At 36.2% G+C, this 24,859-nt stretch overlaps 2 protein-coding genes across 5 annotated transcripts in view; one reads left to right on the forward strand and one right to left on the reverse strand.

Moving 5' to 3' along the window:
* LOC145672160 (uncharacterized) overlaps positions 1-24,859 on the reverse strand; it is a 315,761-nt gene that overhangs the window by 221,690 nt on the left and 69,212 nt on the right. Inside the window, exon 4 of one of the 4 annotated variants that reach the window (XM_081741503.1) lies at positions 10,102-10,130. The exons of the other annotated variants lie outside the window; for them this stretch is intronic. Coding sequence (XP_081597629.1) covers positions 10,117-10,130 — 14 coding nt within the window. The 3' untranslated portion in view covers positions 10,102-10,116. Of the gene's footprint in view, positions 1-10,101; positions 10,131-24,859 lie in introns of those variants that run through there. 4 annotated transcript variants of the gene reach the window in all.
* Positions 1-24,859, forward strand: part of LOC145672159 (uncharacterized) — a 155,471-nt gene that overhangs the window by 88,547 nt on the left and 42,065 nt on the right. The window contains exons 7-13 of the mRNA XM_081741499.1: positions 1,380-1,559; positions 5,512-5,694; positions 10,673-10,861; positions 12,212-12,415; positions 18,513-18,623; positions 20,447-20,641; positions 22,823-23,125. Of these exons, the coding sequence (XP_081597625.1) occupies positions 1,380-1,559; positions 5,512-5,694; positions 10,673-10,861; positions 12,212-12,415; positions 18,513-18,623; positions 20,447-20,641; positions 22,823-23,125 (1,365 nt within the window). The remainder of the gene's footprint in view (positions 1-1,379; positions 1,560-5,511; positions 5,695-10,672; positions 10,862-12,211; positions 12,416-18,512; positions 18,624-20,446; positions 20,642-22,822; positions 23,126-24,859) is intronic.

A 24,859-nucleotide genomic window follows, 5' to 3' on the forward strand; every position in this document is an offset into this window, starting at 1 on the left:
AAAGGTCAGCAGATTTATTCATATCAGAACAAATCTTCTGACAATAAGGAAATAATGAAAGATTGATTTTGTAAGGTCATCTAATAAGAAGGAAACTATAATTTAAACGATACAGGTCCGGAACCAAAACCTTGCAAAACTAAAGTTCGGACTTTCGGGAAACTGCGTGTATAATAACGCTGTAATAACTGACCAAAATAATCTTTTTTACGGAATTATTATCGATAGTCAACCTTCCTCGCCTCCCTCTTCCTTAACGGAGCTAATATTTTATTTAATTATTACATTTCTTGCTTCAAATTCAGTTCCTATCCACATATGTATATATAATTCACTCATGCTACGGTCGTTAATTGGTTGGTTAATTTGTAGCTCGGGATCGTCCCTTTCAGCACAGAGCCAATACCAGGCATAAATCTACAACTTAACGTGATCCGAACCACTGTAAGCCCTCGCTGCTGGAGTAGTGCTTAATGTGCGCACCAGGTTCGATTCTTGATATGAAAGCCTTTAAACCTAAGCATCTTACAGTGAATCGGATTTCACCTTAACTGTAGGTTCACGTTTCATACAGCCTTGATGCTGAAAAGGGATATTAAATACAACCAACCAATCGAACCAAAATAACTTTACCGGGAAACGAACACAGATCTCCAATACCGAATATTCATATGGTAACCATACAGCCACGAGAGAGCTCCATATACTATTCTAATATACGAGGTGTGTTCAAAAAGTATCGAACCTTTGGTTGGAAAAAATACATTTATTAATTTGGAAATCCGAAACACTTCAAAGTAGTCTCCTTGATAATGCACACATTTCTCCCAACGCTCCCACAATTGTTGGAAACACTTCTGGAACGCTGCTTTTGGAATGGTGAGCAACCGTGCCGTCGCATTTCACATTATGTTTTCTTTTGACTCAAATCAGGTCTCTTTTAGTGGCATTTTCAGCTTGGGAAATAACCAAAAGTCACATGGAGCCATGTCGGGTAAGTGGAGAGCCTGACGACACACAGGAATATTGTGTTTGGAGATGAAAGCCTGAATCAAATTTCGCGGACACTCTCCTCATGCCCAAATTCTCATTCGAAATTGAATGTACCGATACGATACGGGCGGGGAAAAAATTCACGATTGCGCATGATTGTCCCCTCTACATCTACACTGAAGAAAATCTCCCGCTCTTCATTGGTTTACGCGGGAAAAAAATACGGTTCGATACTTTTCGAACACACCTCGTACTATGGTATTATTAATTTTACTTCAGATATACCTATATTAGAATTTACTACAAATTTTAAACAAATAAAAACAACTTTTTTAAAATAACATTATATTGTCCTTAACTCATTATTTGAACCTTATTTAAACTAGGCTGCTGGACTTGGACACACAGATATAGTGAAAGAGATCCTCGAACGCACACCACAGGCTGTGACGGTAACGGACCGAGAAGGAAGAATACCACTACACTACGCTGCTGCTTGTCGTGATGAAGGAGCGATGTTCGACTTACTCGTCCAAGCCGGCTCCGATAGTAAGCATCAGGATAATGTAAGTATGTTGACTATTTTCATATTCTCAGAGTTTACACTGAAATACTGGTATTACTTTCCCTAACATATCTAAATTTGCGTGGCCAACTAAGAAAATTTTCCGTGACCCACGACACTGCGAACACTATAATTTATTGTTAGGTTGAAAAAAAAATAAATTGATCCCCACCATCTCATAGCTGTCCAGCACTCTAATTTTTACTTATTTTTTTTAATACAGTATAAGCTTACTTTCTTATTGTAAGTACTTATTATAAGTCCAATTTCTTGTATTTGATACAATAAAACATGGGTACTAAACAATAATTATATACTAACGATATCTTTAATATATCGGCACTCTGAATACACTCATAAGAATAAGCAAATAATAGCGCTGATTACTTGCTGGGTTGAAATAAAAAAAAAAAAAAATTAAATGCACAACCCCTTATGTCATGTGTTTGGTACCCCTGAAGTATGCTGTCCCCCCCCCCCGCTTCCAAGTTGCGGGGCTGAATTTGGATTTAAACGGCATCGGAAGTGTCACCGTTCATCTCAGCGACTCCGAAAACTATGGATTCGGCACTAATATCTGTTATTTTAGATAATTTTTAAATATCTTCCCCTCCTTCTTCCCTAAGTTTCACCGTCAAAGTGAAATGACGAAAACCATCCCAGACCCGAACCTCATCCATGTTGAAAATGGTCGGGTGGTTCAAAAGGTATAGCCTATCTCTTTGGTTATCTACAGCAAACTTACGTTTTTTTTTTGTTTTTTTTTTTTCCTGCAGCATCTCAATTATTTTATTTTATTTGTTCTTCTTCTTTCAGTGTTTGAAATTTTAACCTTTCGGTATTCCTTAAGCTTCTTATTTTCTAAAGATAGTTCTTATTTCAGCATTTTTCTTAATACCTTTTTGAATCCGTCTGTTTGGAGTTGTTTGAGATATTCTTTATACGAGTCTTCTGTAGAGAACTTAAAAAAACACTGACTTTTCTGTGAAATGTAGCAGATTTTCCTGACTTTCGAGGTTAATTTGGCTTTATTCAACATAAGATTGTAAGAAATCTATAATTTTATAGGACTCATTTTATGTGACGGATGAATTTAGGTGTTGGTGTGGAAGCCAACATGTGTAAATCATAACATTGGAACATCAGAGTGAAACCAAACGCCTGTAGCAAAGTAACCACCAATAACTGTACTCTTTGCCGCATTCGAACTGTCTGATAGTGAAAACGATTAAAAAAAAAAAAAAGTTTAACATTCCACGATTATGTCCTTTAGATTAGGGAAAAGAATGATTAATGAAAGTGAGTGATAGTGAAATTAAATTTTGTGCTCTCGCACCGGGAATCGAACCCGAGACCGCGTGCACCAAAGACAACGCGCTAACCACTAGACCAACGGGAAGAACTAGGATATTAGATAGCGTTTAAGCCATGTTTCTTCTTGTTTTTGTGACTGTGAGTGTGTTCCTTACCATTGTTCAATTTCTATTGGTTCTCTAACGCTTTACGCTATGCCTCTCTTTCGAATACACTAAAATAAATATGGAGAAAATATAAGCTCGTCGAAATGATGACATAACTTGAAGCATTAAGAAATGAAAGATAAGCAATGGCTACCTTAAATTATGCATTCAATAAGCTTTCTTCTAATTTTCTCATTTATCCATGTAACTATTCTTTTTAGTACATTGTAATTGCTTTGCTCCCTTTTACACAAATTCTGTACTTTCAAATGCAGCACAACACAGAGTTAAACAAACACGCGAAATCTAACTTACCTTGTGACTTAAGCATGCAGTCAATACAGGTCTGCATGGCCCCAGGTCGAGGCTTCGAGCCTGCAAGAATCTCGGCCAAAAACAAAAAATTTGAAAGTATACAATGATTCTTCTCGTAACTTTTCGAGCCATTCGTAAGAACTTGTACTTTGCAATTATAATATTTTAAAAGGTATTTGTCATTTCGGGGGAAGGCACCCAATCTAGAAGTATTTAACGTGCTCAAGAAAAAGAAAACTGAAATGAAAATTTTTGAGTTTTACGTCTCACGCATATGCCGGCTAGGCTAAAGGAGGCGGTGATGATGAGAAATGAATGAAATGATGGAAGAAAGTGAGAGAACTTCGAGGAAACCCACACACACGGTGTTTGTCCACCACAAAGTTCACTTTGCGCGAGCTGGGATCGAACCAGGGATCCCATGCACCAGAGGTGAACGCTCTACCACTGAACCACCGCAGCCTCCCTCAAGAAAAACTAACGGAAATAACATACACAAGTCTATTTATACGAATAATGTATTAGGTGTTCTTACAATGAATGTATCGTGGTCGGAATTACTATGTTGGTCAAGCAGATATATATATATATATATATATATAGAGAGAGAGAGAGAGAGAGAGAGAGAGAGAGAGTCTGCTTGACCAACATAGTAATTCCGACCACGATACATTCATTGTAAGAACACCTAATACATATATATATAGTTTGTATTTTTCTTTCTTTCCATTTTATTTATTTATTTATCTAATTGATTATTTTCTACTGATATCGGTATTAATTCTTCCACGAATTCATCACAAAATTTTCTATTCGTATTTTCATTGTGAAAAAGATAGATCAAACACGTTGTTGCAGAACATAAATACCAACAATTACACTTACTTTTCATCTACTTTCTCATCACAACATGTAGTAAAAAAAAAAAAAAAAAAAAAAAAAAAAAAAAAAAAAAAGTAACTTTAAGTTTTAATTTGGGAAGCTGCAGCTGATAAGCTAGAGCAGTGCTATTCCATCTTTTTTTTTTTTTTTTTTTCTTGCGTACCCCTAGACACGGTTGGCCATCCAATTGTGTACCCCTGAAACTGTTTAAAAGAAATTAAATGGAAAATGTACTTATTAAACTAAATACACATGTTCTGTTGATTAAAAAGGGGAACAAACTGAGACCCAATAAAAGGACAATCAGTGTGCCAATTAAAAGACTATTTACAGCAGGGGGATAAACTGCACATCCGACAAAATTAACATGGGAAGTTTCAAAATTTTCTTCAACCAAATAAATATTGGAAATATGCTTATTTTAGGATTACGTACCCCCGGTTGAATAGCACTGAGCTAGAGGATATCTATTGTATATTAACTTTGCTTTGCAGTATATGCGTATTCCAGTAACTACTTAGGTAACTGTAATATTTAAAAAACGTAATTTTGAATTTCGAATCCATGTGGGACTCATTTCAATATTAGACGGATTCAGGCTAAGCTGAAGTCAAAAATACATATTTCGAGCTCAGATTGGTGTCAGATTTTTATTTATGGACCGGAGTGAGGCTTTAAAAAATCTGGCTTGTACAGATCTCAAAGATACAGTAAGCGCGAGTTGCACGGAGATGACTGGAAGTTTGGGTAGAGATGGCTAATTGAACCACAAGTACAGTTCAAGAAAAATAGACAACTCTGAGGTGAGATACGAGTGATATAGTCTAGTCAATCGGTCTATTTACATTAATTTTAATCTTAGGACAGAAGCTGTATTACCTGAAATTTTTTGGAATTTACCCTACTCAAATTAGAATGGTACAGTCTTATTATTCTATGAATAATCAGTTTCAGTTTTCTTGGTTTCACCAAAAGCATTGAACACAACGAGCACGTTTAATCAGCACATACACAACACTAACACTGATACCCAGCAACCTTGGAAATCCCATATAATGACTTACTAAAAATTCTCACTCAAGGAGACAATTAATGATTCAGTTAAAAATTACAACGAAGCTGTATGAATAAGGTCTATCCTCTGTAATCAACCTTCATTAAAGTCAGGTCACCAAAGCTAAATTACAACTAATACTCTGTTAGTCTGGAAAGTCATTAAGCATGCGATGTGAAAAGAAAGAAATGAACTCTGTAACTCCTTGCATTAAATATTATTTTTCTTTCATCATTATACAGAAAGGACGAACGCCGACTTACTACAGAAACCATCCGAATGAAATAGATCAAAAGACTTTGAAGGTGATTCCAGATGCACCACGGACATCTAGTTCTAAACCGCTCACTTGGGATTGGCGCATGCTCCGATCGTTCAGTCCTGAAAGGACTAAGAAGGTTACTCCAGAACCAGACAAGCCAAAGGTAAGGTCGTATTATTTCTTTGTAAGCACTATCTAAAATTTAGAAGATTTCTTTATATTATTATTATTATTATTATTATTAACAGTAAACAGCACTACTCAACAGCAGGACAGAAAATTAAACACGAATTTTAGGAATGATCAAAAAATGCATCAAAAGATTGCGATCTTGGCCAATAATTAGTTTTTGGATCAGGGGCCTCAAAATTTTTGAACGGCCCCTAAATCGAGTTTTCGTATTCTTTATGGAATAAGCATATCATACTGAGTAAGTGATAGTTTGGGTTTGGCTACATTATATGTAGTTCTCCAGATATAAGGCCTACAAGAAAATTTTAGCTGAAATATATTGGATCTTTTGATACAAAAACAGAAAGAAAAGAAGACTAACATATAGTGCTTCCCAGCTTCGTTATGAATACACAGCTATCACTTTTGTGCATAGTCAAATACTATAGTAAATACATTTTTGAACGGTAAAATATCAATATAACGAAATTTTGGGGACTTCCAACACTAATAAATTATCATGAAATTTTGTTGAGGTGAAGTAAGCCAATTTTCAAGAACTCACTTGTTACGTTCACTGGAGGTTCTATTAGGAGCTTGAGTTAATTCTCGCTATTTTCAGCAACAAAAACTAGTGTTCACTTCAAAAGAACGGCGCATTATATTTCAGTGAAAATTTCTTCACAAGCTACTACCTTTCCGCACAATACACGGTTTAAAAACCAAAAAGGAAAGATTCTTTTGAGATGATCCACTCATCAAGTATTTTTCGATATCTTCAAAAGATCTGAAGTGTTATGCAGAAAAGCCATGCTGCTGTCTAACCTAACCTCAACAAATGATAATCTAAAGTGAGGTCTGGTGAATAGAGTGAGTAGGGTAAGACTCCCATCCAAGTTTTCCTTCACTAGGTTTGTATTATGTGATCTGATGGAGAACTATAAATTTGTCATGTCTTTTGGCATATTGCGGGCGTTTTTCCTTAAGTGTTCGATTCGGATTGAGTAATTTTGTTCGAAACCGTTCAGCATTAAACGTTTGATCGGTTGCAGAAACTCATAATAGACTACACCGACTTGATCCCACCAAATATACAGCATGACTTTCTTCCCATGAATATCTTGTTGTTGATGTTAATGGCGTTGATGTTGAGTGTTTGCCAGGAAGCACCCATAATTTCCTACATTTAGGATTATCGTAACGGATCCGCTTTTTATCGCCAGTCACAATTCGGTTACTTCCGAGGCAAAAGCGACTTCCGTTTTTGTGTTTCAAGCAGTAATTCACAAATTATTAAATGTTTCGCAACATTTCCAAGACTTTGCTAACAGTTGATTCATCAACAAGATAGCTCTTTAAAAGTCCTCCAGTAATGCATCTAACTGTCCATCTTCGACCTCATTTCGGCAAATCAGGACGCTCTTTGTCTTTGAATTGTCTAAGTTAATCTCTAAACCTTGTTTCAGATAGATTATTTTCTCTCCATATGCCCCCACTAGCAAACAATGACTTTCAGCAGCACATTTCTTAAGATGAAAGGAGAAACATAAGGCTCTTTTCTCTTCTTTTCTTTTTTCTTTCTTTTTCTTTTTTGGTACAAAACCCTACATTTTCAAGACAATAAATAATTATGTTCTTTTCACTCCAATGTAATATCATCGCTTACTCATATTAAAAGCATGCTGACAGTACTTTTGTATATGTCTAGTGTCACTTTCCGCTATGTTGAAATAGCAGCACTAATGACCAATATTAGTCAATAGCGAGAATTAATTCAAGCACTTAATACATTACTTCATACAAACAACAAATATGAAATGTGTAACTAAATAATGGAAGTGTGTAAGTATAGCAGCAACAAGTGCAGCTGCTCAGCATTTATTCATCCTTTCATTGTACGTACAAGTGTTTTAAATGACGGTACGCGTTGACAGTTCATACGAAGAAATATTACACTAAAGTGAGCATCACACATAATTAAAACACATCCCTAATAATGGCAGTCGATTTTTAATATTTTATAGTAAGTGAAAATCTTTCTTTGCTAGGACTTAGTTTCTTTTTATGATAAATATTGGGAGATGCGCAAAGCTTATTTAATAAAATAACACGTATTGGTTACTTTCAAATCGCTATTCTGCTTGAGCGATCGCGTACATGTTTTTGGTTACCACATAATTTGAATACTAAAATAATGTAGTAGAAAAATATTTATAGTTTTGAATTTATATATATATATATATATATATATATATATATATATATATATATATATATATATATATATATATATATATATATATATATATGATTATTTCATTAAATTTGAAAATTAATGATTATTTCATTAAAGTTTGAGAAAATAAATTTACATACAGGCAAAAAGACGAAATTTTCATTCTCAAAATTAATTCATTTGGTTTGATTTGATTTTGAGTTTAGCGTCCCTTTTACTAGCGAAGCTAAGAGTTGATTCGTTTATACGGTATTGAGAAAAAGTCAATGCGCAACTTTACAGCGCATGCACAACATACTGCCGTGAGATTGCCATAAGACAAGCAACAGTATCTCATTAGTCATGCGGTACAGCAGTGTGGTTAAACGTAGTCTGATGGCGCCGAAACTGAACAGATTCTGAGAGCGGTTCATCGTGGCCCTTTCCGACGCTATGTTCACGGAGTCGAGCATCGTAGAAATGTGTCAAGTGCGTAATTTTCTTGCGAGTCGCCACTGTGAATTGTATTATACGGAAATATGCGGCACAGATTCCTGGACGACGCGAGCAGCTTGAAACCGGCCTCCCGTGAAGAAGCCCCCACCGCTATTGCGTGTGGTTCGGCGTATGGACCTCTGAAAATCCTCCACACAGCGTGCGATAGCAGCAAATGCCGCACATCGCAGGTGACAATGAACCGCGCCATTCACAGGGATTTACACCTCACGGTCGATCGCAAGAGCAGTATGCATTAGGGATGGCCACAAAGAACCGGTTCTCGGAGATCCGGTTTTCAGAACCGGTTCCGGACCTGGATTCGAAAACCCGGTTCCAGAACCGGATCTTAGGAACCGGTTCCAGAACCGGATCTTAGGAACCGGTTCCAGAACCGAATCTTAGGAACCGGTTCCAGATCTGGATCTGAAAACTCTGTTCCAGAACCGGATCTTAGGAACTGGTTCCAGACCTGGATCCGAAAGCCCCCAAAGACCCGTAAAGGAGGCACAAAGTTCATCTTCAAAACACTGCAAAGAGGACCATGCGCTTGTGCCCTCCTCGCCCAGACCCGCTTGTGCCTCCAGAAAAAAAATTTATTCCGCCTGTGGGTGTTTAGCCAAATGAGTTGGCCAGTTTGCCTGTTTAGCCAATGAGTATGCCAGTTACCCAGTTTATTTAGCCAAATGAGACAAGCCGCCGCCGCCTGGGCGCCTGCCTGTCGCTTCCACCATTTCATTTAGCACACTGTTCAGTCTGCCAGCAGCTCGGGTTTAGAGTAGGGATGGTCACAAAGTTTCAGTTCCAGCGGAACCGGTTCAACGAGGAACCGGTTCTTGGAGATCCGGTTTTCAGAACCGGTTTCGGAACCGGTTCCAGACCTCGATCCGAAAACCCGGTTCCAGAACTGGATCTTGGGATCCGGTTCCATACCTGGATCCGAAGAACCGGTTCCGGAACCGGATCTTCTAGAACCGGATCCATTCATGCCCGAAAACCGGTTTTACCAGGAACCGGTTCTGGCCATCCCTAGTATGCACGCCCTGAAATCGTGTCATATGGCTGAGCGGAAAAGATACTGCAGGAGGCTGTATGAATGACCGCTGGAAGTTTGCTGTTACCCTTGATGAGGTGTGGATTTACCTCACCGACTGTGGTCAAGTTCGTGCTGTTACATACAGACCTGTTGACGCCAAGGGCGGAAGCATGTTCTTCCGCCAGTGCTCCACGATTTTCCCCAAAGGGTTCATGATTATGGCCTGTTTCCCTTACAGGACCAAACTGCGTCTCCGAAAGATGGAGGAAAAAGTCAAAATCAATGATACGTACTACCAAACCCATGTCCTGTCTGAAATGTACTAGCATGAAATCCCAGTATTGTACGGACAAGACGTGAACAGGTTGAACTGGACCAAAACAAGAAAGGCATCCAGGTACACGAGGAAAACATGGCTGGAACTATATCACCGTACGTAACAAGAAACTCGAATTTCGCGAATTTCCTTCTCTGGCATCCCTGTCAAGAGTCCAGATGTCAGCCCATGTACTTTTGTGCTTTCGGACTCCTCAAGCGGCGCTTGTTCCATCGTCGAGTTCGTACCGTCTCCAACCTGTGGAAAGCTTGTAAAGAGGAGTGGAATGCGATGCACATGGTCCAGCTGCAACACAACCTCCTACGATGGAAACTGCGATACCAGACAATAGTCAATAGAGATGGCCTACAAATAGAACATAACCAGTGGTGGAAACAGCATTTCCTAGGTAAGTAGCACATTCAAATTCGGCTCAACATAAATGAATCAATCTCAAACGTGGACTTACAGCTTAACGTGGAACCACATGAGCTCCGTCGGGAATCGAAAATAGATCTCCCACGCCAAAGTCGCGTACGGTAACCACTTAGCTACGAGAGGGCAAGAAAAAATTAGTTAAACTGAAATATTCTAGCACACATCAAACTCGAAACAAGAGGAGGGTCCCAAAAAGAATTCCATAATTCTGAACTTGAATTGTTTCTACTACTTGATATGTTAATTTTATTTTTTCCTTTCTTTTCTTTGTATTTATGTAACATGAATTGAATGTAGAAAATGTAAGACTTCAATAATGGGGAAGAATATTCCCTGTTGAAGTTGAACAAAGAAACAAAATAAAATATTAATCCATTTTATACACCAGTGCTTTTTCAACCGAATGTAAAATGTATCATTCTATTACTTTTCAGCTAAATAAAGTTTCTCCATTCTGTTTTGTATTGCAGTCTGCGCCTACGTTGGCTCCAATCAACATGCGAAAGGTAACAGATGACCAAATTGACCACTGGGTGAAGGTTGGAGATATCAACAAACTTGACGATCTTGTTTTGGAAGGCAAAGGCAAAAAACTAATCGGAAAAACATCGTGGAATGAAGACGTGAGGGCTTTCATCAAAAACGTTCCTTCATATATGGTAAAGTATTGTTCCTTGGCACTTTATACTTGAATTTTCAAGCATGAACTTCATTTTTATACAGTGTGTTCATTACACTACGTTTCCTTTGGAAACATTGGTTAACGGAAAGTTCATGAAAAGAATAATGTTATCACCTTAAGGGTATTTCACTTGCTTTTGGCTCCAGATTTTCGCATATAAAAATCAAACTATTCATAATATATTTTGAGTTTTACTTATGTGACTCTCCTCAAGAGCAACCAATGATGTGACCATGCATTTCATACACTATGTCCGTACCAAATTTCATTACATCATCACCAATAGTTTGATTTCTATAAGTGCAGATCTGGGGCCTAGAAAGAGTGAAACACCTTGTATATATTATATTATGACACGCCATGACATTTATATATAAGAAGTGTGTTAGAGAAGTAACGAAACTGGCAACATTATGAACGAACCGACAACGCTGCTCTCTCCACCTTCACAAGGCAGTTAAGTTAACCCTTGCTGCTGGCTCAGTACAAGTTTGAACTTTCTCCATTTGCTACACGATGTTGACAGTGCTGTTGACAGCGACTGAAGTGAAGTTGTGTTTGTGAGTGACGTACGAAAATGGACCGCCAAAAAGTTGAGTAAACGTTGTGCCATCAAATTTTCTGTAAAGCTTGGCGAATCCGCTACTGTGCTTTATGAAATATCACAAAGGCCTTATGGAGAACATTCTCTATCCACACAAGTGTTCAGATAACACAAGTCCTTTTAAGAAGGCCAAGAAAAGTGGAAACACCTTCAACTTAAGGTATATATATATATATATATAGTCAGAGGATCGTCCACAAGGAGTTTATGCCACTAGGACGAACTGTCAATCAAACCTTTTATCGGGAAGTTCTTGAAAAACTCAGGGAAAGGGAGCACGTGTGAGATATGCATTGCACGCACTTGGATGCTGCACCACAATAATGCAGAATGTCACATGACCATGTCTTCATCAATGATTTATGGCAGAAAAAAGCATTCCTGTGGTTCGAGGACTCTATTCGTCGGATATCAATTCATGTGACTTCCTTTTTTTTTTCCTTTCCTCAAAAACCATTTGAAATGGCGCAATTTATGTACTCTGGATAGTATCCAAAAGAGTGTAACAAACGAACTGATAAGTACTCTAGCAGAAGCCTTTCAGCACTGCTACGAAGAATGAAAACAACGTCTCCATTGCTGTGTAGCTGCCAATGGAGAGCCATTTGAAGGAATAACCTTGATTTGCAAAAGTAATAAAATTCATCGGTCTAATTACTTTTCTAACACACCTCGTATATGTATGTATAAAGTTAAGTAATATAAAAATTTCTATTTTATTAGGATCGTATCGCAAAGATCCATTCTGCTGCTGGAGCAGGAGATCTTCTAGAAGTTTCTCGTTTGACTGATGTAAATAAAAGACTTGTGTTGGGAAGAGACGAAAACGGAGCCCAACCTTTACACAAAGCAGCACTTGGAGGTCATACAGATGTTATCACTCACATCAAGGATATATTTCCTCAAGGAGTACGGATGCAGGATATGGTTAGTGGTTGAATTTTAATATTAATCGTCATTATAGTGATAGATTACTAAGAAATATAGACATAAAATATTTGCAAGGAAAGTGTTTTGAGCAAATATCAGACACTAATATAGAACAGATAAAATCGTTTCCATCAGGGTCATTTTCAGATCATATACCGATCATGTCAAATAAATTCATTACTAGGCTTGTCGAGTTTTATATGCCACATTATTTAGATACGGTAATTCAATTACATCATACTGACACAATATGCTGGTGAAATCTTATATATTATGTTTATTATATAGATCGGTAAAATCATATATTTGAGCAGCCTATAATGTGAGACTTTGACTAGATATAGAACCAGTGATGTGCAATGAAGAACGAGCAAAAGTATTTTCTTTGCTTTTCACTGGACAATACCGCCTTACCCTTTACCAATTTTAGTATTTCATACAAAACGGAGAAATTTTTACAAAATTTTCGCGAAACAATTTTTTTTAAATCGGGAGGAGGGATAAAATCATTTTCTCATCATTTACTGATTTTATATCCAAAGTTAGGGACTGTGGGAAGGACTCATAGTACATATGCAGCATCATATTTTATCAAAATCAAATAATTTTTTACGAAAGCTATCATGAAACACATCCTAAATCGCGGTAAAAGGTAAATTTTACCCTTTACTCTTGACTGATTTTAATCCCATGCAGTGAAGATGATTGGGAGGCCTTAAGGAACATATAGAGTACACTCCATATTCCATTGAAATTGAATCATTTTAGAAGGTTGTGGAGGAAAATTATTTTTCTTATATTATTCGAAGTTTAAAGGTGCTTACCCTCTTTTATCCGTTTGTCATTGACCGTCTTCAACACTAACCAATACGGATGATCGCAATGCTCACAGAAAATATACCAAATTTTGTCAAAATCGAATATTTTTTGTAAAAAAAAATGAAATGAAATCTTTGAGTTTTACGTCCCACGGTTATGCCGGTTAGGCTAAAGGAGACGGTGATGATGAGTAATGAATGAAATGGTGGAATGAAGAAAGTGGGAGGAAACGGGAGAGCCCCCGAGAAAACCCACGCACACGATGTTTGTTCACCACAAAGTTCACTTGGCGGGGACTGGAATCGAACCGGGACCCCAAGCACCAGAGGTGAACGCTCTACCACTGAGCCACCGCGACCCCAATATTTTTTATGTAGAATTTTTTAGTGCAAACCTGCAATATGGTGTGGAGTTTAGTCTCTTCTATCCTCTTATCTTTGATGGAATGCAAACTCAAACAATTAGCTTATTTCTGAAAACTGGAAGAAGGCACATCCAAGTTCTAATTGAATAAGTTTTACAAGAGATATCTATTTATTTATTTATTTATTTATTTATTTGTAAAAGGCATACAGGATTACAATCCTACAATAGCCTTATTAACATAGTATTTTAATAAGATACAATTATTCTAAAATAAAATAGACAAGAAAGTAAAATAAAATAAGTAAGCTACAGTCAAAACGAGACAAGATAAAAAAAAATACAAAATACAAATACAGTAAAGGTACAAGAAACAAAAAATAAATGTAAGTATAAGCACTTTCCTGCAAATTGTACATATATTAGTAATGCACTACAAATATTAATTTGAATTCATTATTTCAATTTCAATTCACAAATATTAATTTCAATTCAATACTATTCTATATAAAAGGACATACCAATAATGTTTTAGTTGGTGTTTTTATCTCTTGAGTGTACACATTACGAGCAAAAATCCATTTCAAAACATTAAGCCAGAGAGCTCCAAATCTATACATAGTTGTTTAATTTTTGCATGAAAATGTGATTCAGTATCAAAAAATATATCACAATATCTCGACACAAAATTATACAGTTTTAAAGTTCTAACAATCGATGAATTTTTGTGTTGAGTAGTTCTTGAAAATGAAACACAAAAGAAGAGATCGTATCTAGGCCTAAGGCCTGGTACATATAAAGAAACCTGAGAGAGTAAAGAAGGACAATCTATTCTATTGTTGAATAGTTTTTTCAGAAAAATCAAGGACAGTACTGATCGGCGAACTCTGAGTGAAGTTAGTCTAAAGTATTCTCTTAGTATAGTATTGGATAAATAATATGGGCAATATCTATTATTAACCTTGTAGTACAGAAACCTTAAAAATTTATTTTGTATATGTTCTATATCATGTATATGTTCTTTATAATATGGATTCCAAATAATAGCTGCATAATCCAATTTACTCCTAATTAAACTATTATAGAGAATTATAGGAATTTCTGGTTTCTTAAAATACTTAGTATTTCTAATTATAAATCCTAGCAACTTGTTTGCATTACTTACTAACTCCTTATAGTGAGTTAGTCGTGGAACAGATACACATATAAATGCCGCTCAAGTCGAATGATAGAAGCTGATCTCAATCAAATGTCGTAAATAGAGGCTGATTTCAATTGTATGTCGTAAAACTTGATCATACTATGAAAAAAAAAATGAATGGCATGAAGTCTGATTAACCTATAGAATGAATGTGATCAGCATGACATGTTCACAATATAAACGTAATGGCAGTATTTTCCCATTTGATCACACTCGGCGCTGATTGGCTGGGGAACGTCATGATAACTGACCACGTACCATATTGCCACAGAGGTCAATGTCCTTTTCATTTTGGAAGGGGTACCTTGGCCAACCCCACAAATTTTGGGAAGGTGCACAGGACCACCCCACTTAAATTTTGGAAATTGCCAAAACTAAAAATTTGGTATGGTAGGTAGTATAGGACCGAGGAATGCACCTCTAAGTTCGGTAGGTCCTTCTCGTTCCCTTTTATGAATAAAAAAAATTACCAAAAATGAACATTTTGAAGGTTTTTGGCTTACTGTACCCACTTTGTTGAGGATTTAGGGGGCGCGGTGGCTCAGTGGTAGAGCGTTCACCTCTGGTGCTTGGAGTCCCGGGTTCGATCCCAGCCCTCGCCAAGTGAACTTTGTGGTGGACAAACACCGTGTTCGTGGGTTTTCTCGGGGTTCTCCCGTTTCCTCCCACTTTCTTCATTTCACTATTTCACTCATCTCTCATAATCACCGTCTCCTTTAGCCTAACCGGCATAACCGCGGGACGTAAAACTCAAAGATTTCATTTTTTGTTGAGGATTTATCACGTTATATGGTTGAGCATAGGGCTCCATTCTCTTTCATAGGTACATAGATGCTCTCATTTTAAATTTTGGGAAGGATACATAGGACATCCCTTAAATTTGAGAATAGTCCAAAAAAAAATACAATTCGGTTAACGTTCTCTAGGACTCGAATATATACTTCTGTAAATTTGGTTGGTCAAACTTGCACTCCTCTATGATTTAAAAAAGTACCAAAATATACTTATTTGCCATGTGCTTGCCACGTGGTTGGTTATTGACCTAATTTACCTTCTTTGATGAGTTTATTATAACTAGGGTTCGGAAGTTGAAGACCTAAAAATCGCCTACAAAGGACTTATAAAAAGACCTAAAAATATCTAAAAAGGACCTAAAAACTGGAAAAAAAGAACCAATAAGACCCAATTTAATTAGAATTACATATTTAATGAATAATGCTCAAGAAATACAAGCTTCTGGTAGGTTAACGGTCTGTCCTTCTTCCACAAACTGAAGTACAAACTAAAATAAGAAAGCCACCACCCTCAGCCCCCCTTGTTGGAGGACATTGTTACGCCTCCTTATCTGACTTGTGATTGTTGCAGATCTGCTCTTATCAGTCCAGTCGTTGAAGAATGTTTTATCATTGGAATTTTCTTTACTAAAGAAAAGATATTTACGAAGTGGCGGTGATTCGAGTTAATGGCCAGTAAATTTATTGTCGAAAGACGAAGTGAAAAAAAAAAAGACCTATGAAAAGCTTTTAAAAAAACACCGAAAAAGGCAAAAAAGGACAAATACAATCCAACATTTTCTGGCCTACAATGACCCAAAATGAACATATGTTAAGCCTCGTCTTCGGGCACTAAAAAAGAGGATTTTTCCTCAACTTCCGGGCCCTTACAACATATGGTTATACGGTTGAATACAGGGTCCATCCTCTTTGGACACATGAGTACATTGGCGCACAACTCTTAAATTTTGGGAGGGATATATAAGACCATCCCTTAAATTAGTGTAAAAAAATACGTAAAACTAAGACAAATGGGTAAGATAATCTGTACTGTAATTCTTAGCTTTACAATTACTTTAAGTAAGTCTTATTTACAGTATGAAGTATGTGCATAATTGAACTCCCAAAATCTTTGGACAAAAAAAAAACATCAATTTAATAGCTATTACAGAGATATAAATAAATAATCAGGGATCTATCAGAAAATGTAGTTGTTAGGAATTTTATATAGGTAATAAACAAAAGATTAACAAGTGAAATACACATAGTTGTAAAAAGTTGTCCTTATTTGATTTTTTTCTCCCCAAGATTGATTTTTAATTGCTACAAGTTTTTACTGTGTCCAATTTCATGATTTAAAACTTTGACTGTGCATAACTTAGGAGCTAGAAAGCCTGTACCCCATAATATTTTACTCTTATATTAGCAGGTCAAGGTCAATCACAATGTACGACATATGACATTTACCAAAAAGATTAAATGGAGATGGAGAAATTCAACTTGCATACTACCTCTCTACCACAGAAAAAAAAAAAAACCTGAAAAGTGCCATGTAGAATACCTGTTACTTCATTTACCTCAAATTCCATTTCGGTATTTATGAAGCACTTTGTGGTTATGGCAAATCCATATTGCCATGGCAATATATATACGTACAAGGAACACGTTATAAATAGTATAACTAAAATTACTATCACTTCAGTGTTATCAAAGTACCTTTACGTGAAATTAGTATTTTTACGGTTTTAAAGAAAACTAACAAAACAGTTCTTTTTTCTTTAAACATTTCTACTAGAACTAGAACACCGGCATTAAATTCTGACACCTTTGGCCTTTGGTGGTATTACGTGATGATTTTGTCCAAAAACATTCTTCAGTTACTCAATGCACTAACCTGACAGACCACTAGTAATGGTTGATAAGCGTGTTCCTGCCATGACTATTTTATCCTCATCAACGTAAATCTGCTTAGTAGATTGTAACCACTTTTTATTATTATTATGTTGTTGTTTTGTGACTATCTTAGCTCATACACCCTTTATTAGCATTTATTGGTTGTTTCTGGGGGACACCAATGGTTAGAGCGTTGGACTCATGTCCGCGTGGTCCCGGGTTCGATTCCTGACCGTTGCTGCACCAATTTTCGACGTCCACCCAGCGTCGTGAGGCAAACTGGGGAGTCACATGAATAAAAAAGACGTGACGCGCTGACCATGTGTTCGTCGCTAGGCTGGACGTAGTTTCACCTGTCGCTAACAGATGGCGTGGAGTGGCTCAGGCCCACAAATCGGGTTGTTACGCCAAGTGATCTGATTTGGTTTGGTTGTCTCTAAAGTTTCTGAATTACAGTTCGCGTTATGAGCCTAAAATGTTAAAACTTCATAAGACATTGGAAAGCATTAAAGTAAACTTCCAACTATCGTACTTAGTTTATAATCTTCACAAGAACCTATACAAGACTTATAAAAATATACCAGGGTGTCTACTAAAATTCCAAAATGAAATTTCGTGACTTTTTCGTGACCTTTTCTTCACCAAATCATAAAATTTCCTAACATTTTCAAGAGCAAATTTGAGCGCAAATTACGCCGAATTTTCATCCATGCGATAGAAACGTACTTTGCTTGCGATTTGGTAGCGTCTAAAACCGACCATAGACATTTTTGGTGGTGAATTTTGACGTTTTACAGAACGAAAACTTCCAATCTGTACTTACATTTGTACAGTTAAAAAAAATCATGACCCAAAAGCTAAATTTCGTGACTTTCATGACCTTTTCTGATTTCGTGACTTTTTCGTGACATTCGTGACCGATAGACACCTTGTACACGAAACACGAATTTGTTAATCTATACATAACTTTTAGCTTTATGTATACATAGCGTATGCTTCTGAAAAATATTTAATCATTATTTTCTTTTCATATATAATTCTATAGGAAGGAAGAACACCATTGCACTGTGCAGCTATGTGTGATGATTTAGATAAAGCTCACTATAATTACGAGATCCTTGTTCAATCTGGAGCTCCTGTGGATGTTACCGATTCGGTGAGTAAACCGGAATAATATTTAACCATAACCTTTATGAATTTAGTACTAAGATGCATGAGCAAGTTTAATTTCATTAGAGAGAAAAGAAAATACATTAATATAAACTAACGTGTTCATTGGTCGTAATGGTAATCATTTGGAATAGGTTCTGGAAACTGAGAGCTAAAACAAGAAGACACTATACTCGCTTATATCAGGTTAAGTCAATTTCAGGACACAACTGGGGTAGATTGTTCACGTTATTTGAGAGAATTTCATCAAGTTTATAAATTTTCAGTTATTCTTGTATTATTTACTTTTGTCACTTCACTCCTATTGCGGCATAGAGCTTCCAAATACTTTGTCTTGTCACCACATCTTTAGGATGTTTCTACTTCATGTTTTCTCCGGTCTACCTCTTCTACTTTTTCTTAAAGGGTTTCATTGTGTGGCTTGTTTAATTAAATTTTTGGATCTTTCCTCATAACTCGCCCTGCCCATGTCCATTTTCGATTATTATTATTATTATTATTATTATTATTATTATTATGTGTTGATTCTTGTTTTGCTTTCTTTCATTATTGTTTGTTATTCAATCTGACTATTTCACGTGTAACATGTTCCGCACCAGTTAATAATAAATACATTTTATCTTGCTAGTCATATTATTCGGTGTCCACCCAGCGTCGTGAGGCAAACTGAGGAGCCACGTGAAAACAAGACGTGACGACAACTAGGTCTAGAAAACTCCTGATGCGCCTGTTAGAAATAGGGCGTCGCAGCGTGCTGACTACGTGCTCGCCACAAGAATGGACGTAGTTCAGCCGGTCGCTAGCAGGTGGCGCTGGAGCAGGCTTAGGCCCACAAACTGGGTTGTGACGCCAAGTGCTTTCTTTTTTCTTTTGTTATTGTTGTTTTTGTTTTAATTATATTGTTAGTAGTTTTAGATTTATATTAAAGAACACTTTCGATTTTCGAGTTTAAAATATTATTTTAGTATTGAAAGATATTTCTTTCTATTTCTACACTGGTTTTAAATAACTGATAAGCAAATTGTATTTTTATTAGTCTTTCTTGAACGCCATCTTCTGTACCACCTTTTTATTCACAATGCTCCATAAGTAACTGAATTTTTCTCTTTCGATATTCCTTCTCCAGGCAATGTTAATTTTCTCTCCTTCCTGTATTTATCTGTGTGATTTTAGTTTTTTTCTTTTCAATCCAGTTTTTTGCTGTTCTATATACTAACTTCTTTTTCTTTTTTTCATGTGTTTATAGCCAAGCTGTTAATAAATATAAGTCATCTACAAATGCTAGATCTGATTTTAAGGACTGCTACTCTGTTCCTGGTCCTTAATTGCTTGTTACATTTCTGATGACTAATTCCATTGTTATTAAAAGTAGTAGAATACATCTCGTGTCGCCAGAATACCTCTCGTCTCGGATCGGTTTGGACTATTTGCAGCTATTTTCCACGACGTACATTTCTGAGTTTATATTCTCAATGGAATTTGAAGGACTGCCACTCTATTTCTGGTCTGCAATTCCTGGTCACAATTCCTATTACCCAATCCATTGCTATTAAAAGTAGTGTTTGCGCCAGAATTATCTCGTCTTGCACCCCTTTGGACTATTGCAGAAGCTGTTTTCCATCATGTACAATTCTGGTTTTATACTCTCAGTAAAACAGTTTAATAATTCGCAGTCTTTTTTTATGGCAAATCTACATTCCATATTTTAATTTTATTGGTTCTATCGAAAGGTTTTTTTAAAATCTATTAAATTCAAATAAACTTTGAATCGAATAACTAGAATAATAAATGTTATTTTTACGCTTGCAGAAAGGAAACGTTGCGGAATACTATCTAACAAGTAGACAAGGCTCAAGTGACAGAGAGGTCGGAAGATTAATTGCAACTGGCAATACAGAACAATTGGCAGCTATGATACTCAATGGACAGGGAGAACGGCTTCTTGGTCACACTTCAAACAACTCTGAAATGCAAAGCTTTTTGGATAATGTACCGCATTACCTGGTAAGACGACTTTTAACTATTTTAAAGACAAAATATAAGGTACTAACGTCATTTTCTTGAGAATTATGCATATTATGAACATTTAGAAAAAAATAAATATTTAAGCATTTCGATCATCAGTAAGTCGCTTTTAAAACACAGAAAAGAAGGCAGGAGATAATGCGAAAACCGAAACCTCTTGACTTCCAAACGTGGGAAGTTAAGACTTAACGATATCCTGTCTCAGTGATAAAGAAGAACTTATCTCTTGTGTGAATAGCTACAGGTTTGAAACAGACAATTGGATCCTATAGTGGACAGCTTTTCTCCAAGTTCTTTCGTTTTCTACCATTATAATAATTTACCCATTTATTTCATAATTGAATTGAATTAAATTGAAAATGCCTTTATGCATGAGGCAAGGTTCAGCCGTAGGCTGCTCTACCACCTAACCTAACAAAAGTACAAGTAGAAATGATACAGAAATGTTACATAGGCATATGTATAGAGATCTACATATAAATTTACATATATAAAGACAATAAGCATTTAGCATTTAGTTGTCTGCAAAATAATATTATATATATATATATATATATATATATATATATATATATATATATATACAGGGTGGTAGGTAACCCCACCGAAAAACTTTGGGAGGCGATTCCTTATATGAAAGGGAAGAAAAAAGTCTTAATAAACATGAGTCAAAAACGTCTCCTTTCAGAGTTATAAAACGCCGAATATTCGAAAAATCAAGTATCAAAACGGCCTGGCTTAGAAACTATAGGGTCTATCCCAAGCGGTTTAAGGAATTACACAGGAACTATTATGCGTTCTGTCTCAATTTTCATGTTTTAGACTTCACCGGTACCAGCGAAACCAACGCACCGTTAGTACTTAAAGGAGTTTCCCTACATTTCAACTTCCTTTTTACAGTTCGTTTCGCGGATAACGGAGAATGGTAAGACACGGATATTTAGATAGAGCGCATACTAGTTCCTGTGTAATTCCTTAAACCGCTTGGGATAGGTCCTATAGTTTCTAAATCAGGATGTTTTGAAACGTGATTTTTCGAATTTTCGGCGTTTCATAACTCTGAAAGGAGACGTTTTTCGACCCATGTTTATCAGAGCTTTTTTCTTCCATTTCATATAAGGAATCACCTCCCAACGTTTTTCGGTGGAGTTACCTACTACCTTGTATATATATATATATATATATATATATATATATATATATATATATACCGTATATATGATTAAAACCAATATTAAGTAAGAATATAATAGTTGTTCAGATACAGTAATACTTTTCCTCTATAACATAAAATGCATACAAAATTGGTTTACTTGCTGCAGTCCAAGGTGTTGATACTCGAGCTAAGTTTTTGTTGATATAAAAGATGATCCTTTACCCTACATTTTAAAGTCAAGAATCCTTTGCCCTCGATTATATCGGGAGGTAATGAATTCAATGCTCTCGCAACTGAAATAGAGAATGATTTCGTTGCTTTTGTTAATGTATGCCGCGGGATGTCAAGTGTACGGGAACGTTTTGTTTCGTATGGATGGATTTCATTTCGGAACGTCAGCTTACTTTTAAGATAAAGGGGGCCATTATTGTGTATGACCTTATGTATCTGGCAGTACAGATGCAACAAACACCTCCTTGACATTGTTAGAATACTCACTCAAATACGAATATATTGATTCACTCAAATACGTAATTGATTGCCCCTTTATTCATCTCTAAAAAGAATAAAATTTTTCAGTTTAACTTTCATAGTTAGGCCTCGTAGGCTAAAGGAGACAAATGATTAATGAAAATAAATGATTATCAAAGAATTGGTGAAATATTGGTGAAAGTTTTCTGTCTATAGAAGAGACCAATAGGATGTAACATAAAAAGTCAACTGGTTATTCTGAATAAAATTTCCTGAAAATGTTCCCAGTGGAATAAAACAGGAAGCGAAATATATTAGGAAAAGAAAATAATTAAACGCTTCCGAGGTAAATTATTTTATAATTCTCATTTAGAAGGTATAATTATTAATTCACTAACGTTTAAGTTATAAATGTTCCACATGGGATATGTCCTTTTTAAGAATCACAAATGTTGTAGGCATGTTTGTGCATGACATGGTAACGGATTACATTAGATGTGTGGGAATTTATTTTTATTTATTTATTTTTGCAGGCCAAAATACAAGCAGTCCACGACTCAGCAGCGCAAGGAAATCTTCGAGACTTGCAAGCTAATTTAGATAGACGTAAATTTGCTTGTGCTAGAGATAGCCTAGGCGCGACTCCACTTCATAAAGCGGTGCTCTATAATCACACAGAAGTAATGCGTTACCTTGGAGGACGCTTTCCTGAGTCTCTCAATGAACAAGATCACGCGGGGCGAACTCCATTGCATTATGCTGCTATAATGAAGGACAATGGACATTATTACAACATTTTGTTGAATCTTGGAGCTAATCCTTCCATAACGGACAACGTAAGTCATTTCTTATTGTGGTGGATATATTAATAATTATATTATTAATTATTATATTATTATTCTACTACTACTTATAATATGTACTTGAATTTTTCCATTTCGTATTTCTAGTCTTTTGATATGATAATGTGATCGATATTTTCAGGGGATTGATGTTTCATTGTGGACCTTGTGTCATTACGTGTGATTAAATGAACAGTGATAATTACGTGTTCTTTGCATAGTGAATACAGTCATCGCAATGGTATTTACCTCGTTGGTAATATGAGTGAACAGATATTGGGTTCTAAGTTACCGAACAACAGACAAGTACTTAGTGAGTTCTTTTATAACTTGCGAACGGTGAAATTACCTTTAAGAGAGAGTACTCTGTTAGCTGTTCGTGAAACAGAAATTTTTGGTCTAAAGCAAGAATACTGATCAAGGATACTTACCACAGCATCGATAAACTCACTGGATTGTACGAAATGTGGTGTTGGTTTCAAAAGTCAAGTATAAGAAATAGTGAAAGGAAGAAGAGACAAGACACATATATTTCTCAGATATGTTAGACGATTTATTTGATATAGCGCATGCAAATGATTTAGACAATACAAATTCAGGAAGATAAAGAATTCCTTATATCTCAAAGGCAAAAATGACCTCTTGGAAATATGGTTGGTAGGAACATGTGTCTAGCTCGTGAAGAAGAAAGAGTAGCAAAGCGACTAGAGCTTGAAACGTCGCGCAATCAGAAATATAAAGAGAAACAGTGTAAAGTGAGCGAATTGGGTGAATAGTCGATATCAGTTCAAGTGGTGAAGACGAAGATCTATGCCAAACAGAAAATACAATTCCAATGGAAGGAGTGGATTCTGATGAGGCAGTGATAGGATCTTCGAGAAGAAGAGGAAAAATGCGTTTCCTTACTCCACGACTCGTTGCGGCTCTTGATCACTATAAAATGATTGATAGAGCTCCATACAGATATTAATCGCAACAGCAGAAGCATTGGGACACAACTTTTAATACTGGACGTATCAATGGAGCTTGTATTCTTCTTGAACAGAAATTGGAAAATATTTTTTATATTTTTCATCTTCCGCGTAGGCATCATATTTTTGAATTGATATTAAAGTGTGTATTTGAAGAATGTGTTTCACTTTCTTCCAGTACAGAGGTGCCAATTTTTAAGCGTTTCCAAAAACAGTGGTGGAGATTTCAACACAACAATTTTGTTATAGGAATTTCTGATCGAAGTGTCACTTCGGTTCTCTGCAACACGAAGAAAGATATACTAGTTCTTGCTTTTGAAAATGGAGCATTGCAGAGAAGATTACAGAGAACTTTTGTAGCTTACAGTAATTTTTCTAGGAAGTACGCCTCCTCGAGGTACTTCTTTACGTTTCCGTGGAGCTGTACATCAGAAAAGGTGGATGGAAAAACCATTAAATTGCTTAAAAATATCTCTCTTCCGTAATCAGTTTAAACTAAGTGAGTGGAAAGAAGAAGGACTGGGTCGAGTATGCACTTTTCTTGTTCTATTGTATGTAAAAGCTTGGTTTACTTGTCCCAGTGCATCTCGTGCACCACATCAAGATTTACATTATTTGAAGAGCCTTCAAACGTACAAACTTATAAACTCTGATGTCTTGAGAATGACTTTGTTGAAGTTTTCTCGGCATCTTTGGTACCTCTCAGAATGTGCGTCACTTTCATTTTTTGACGAGAATGTCAGTAATGAACAAAAAG

This window comes from Thermobia domestica, chromosome 15 (assembly GCF_964235325.1).
Source record: "Thermobia domestica chromosome 15, izTheDome1.hap1.1, whole genome shotgun sequence".
Lineage (NCBI taxonomy): Eukaryota > Metazoa > Arthropoda > Insecta > Zygentoma > Lepismatidae > Thermobia > Thermobia domestica.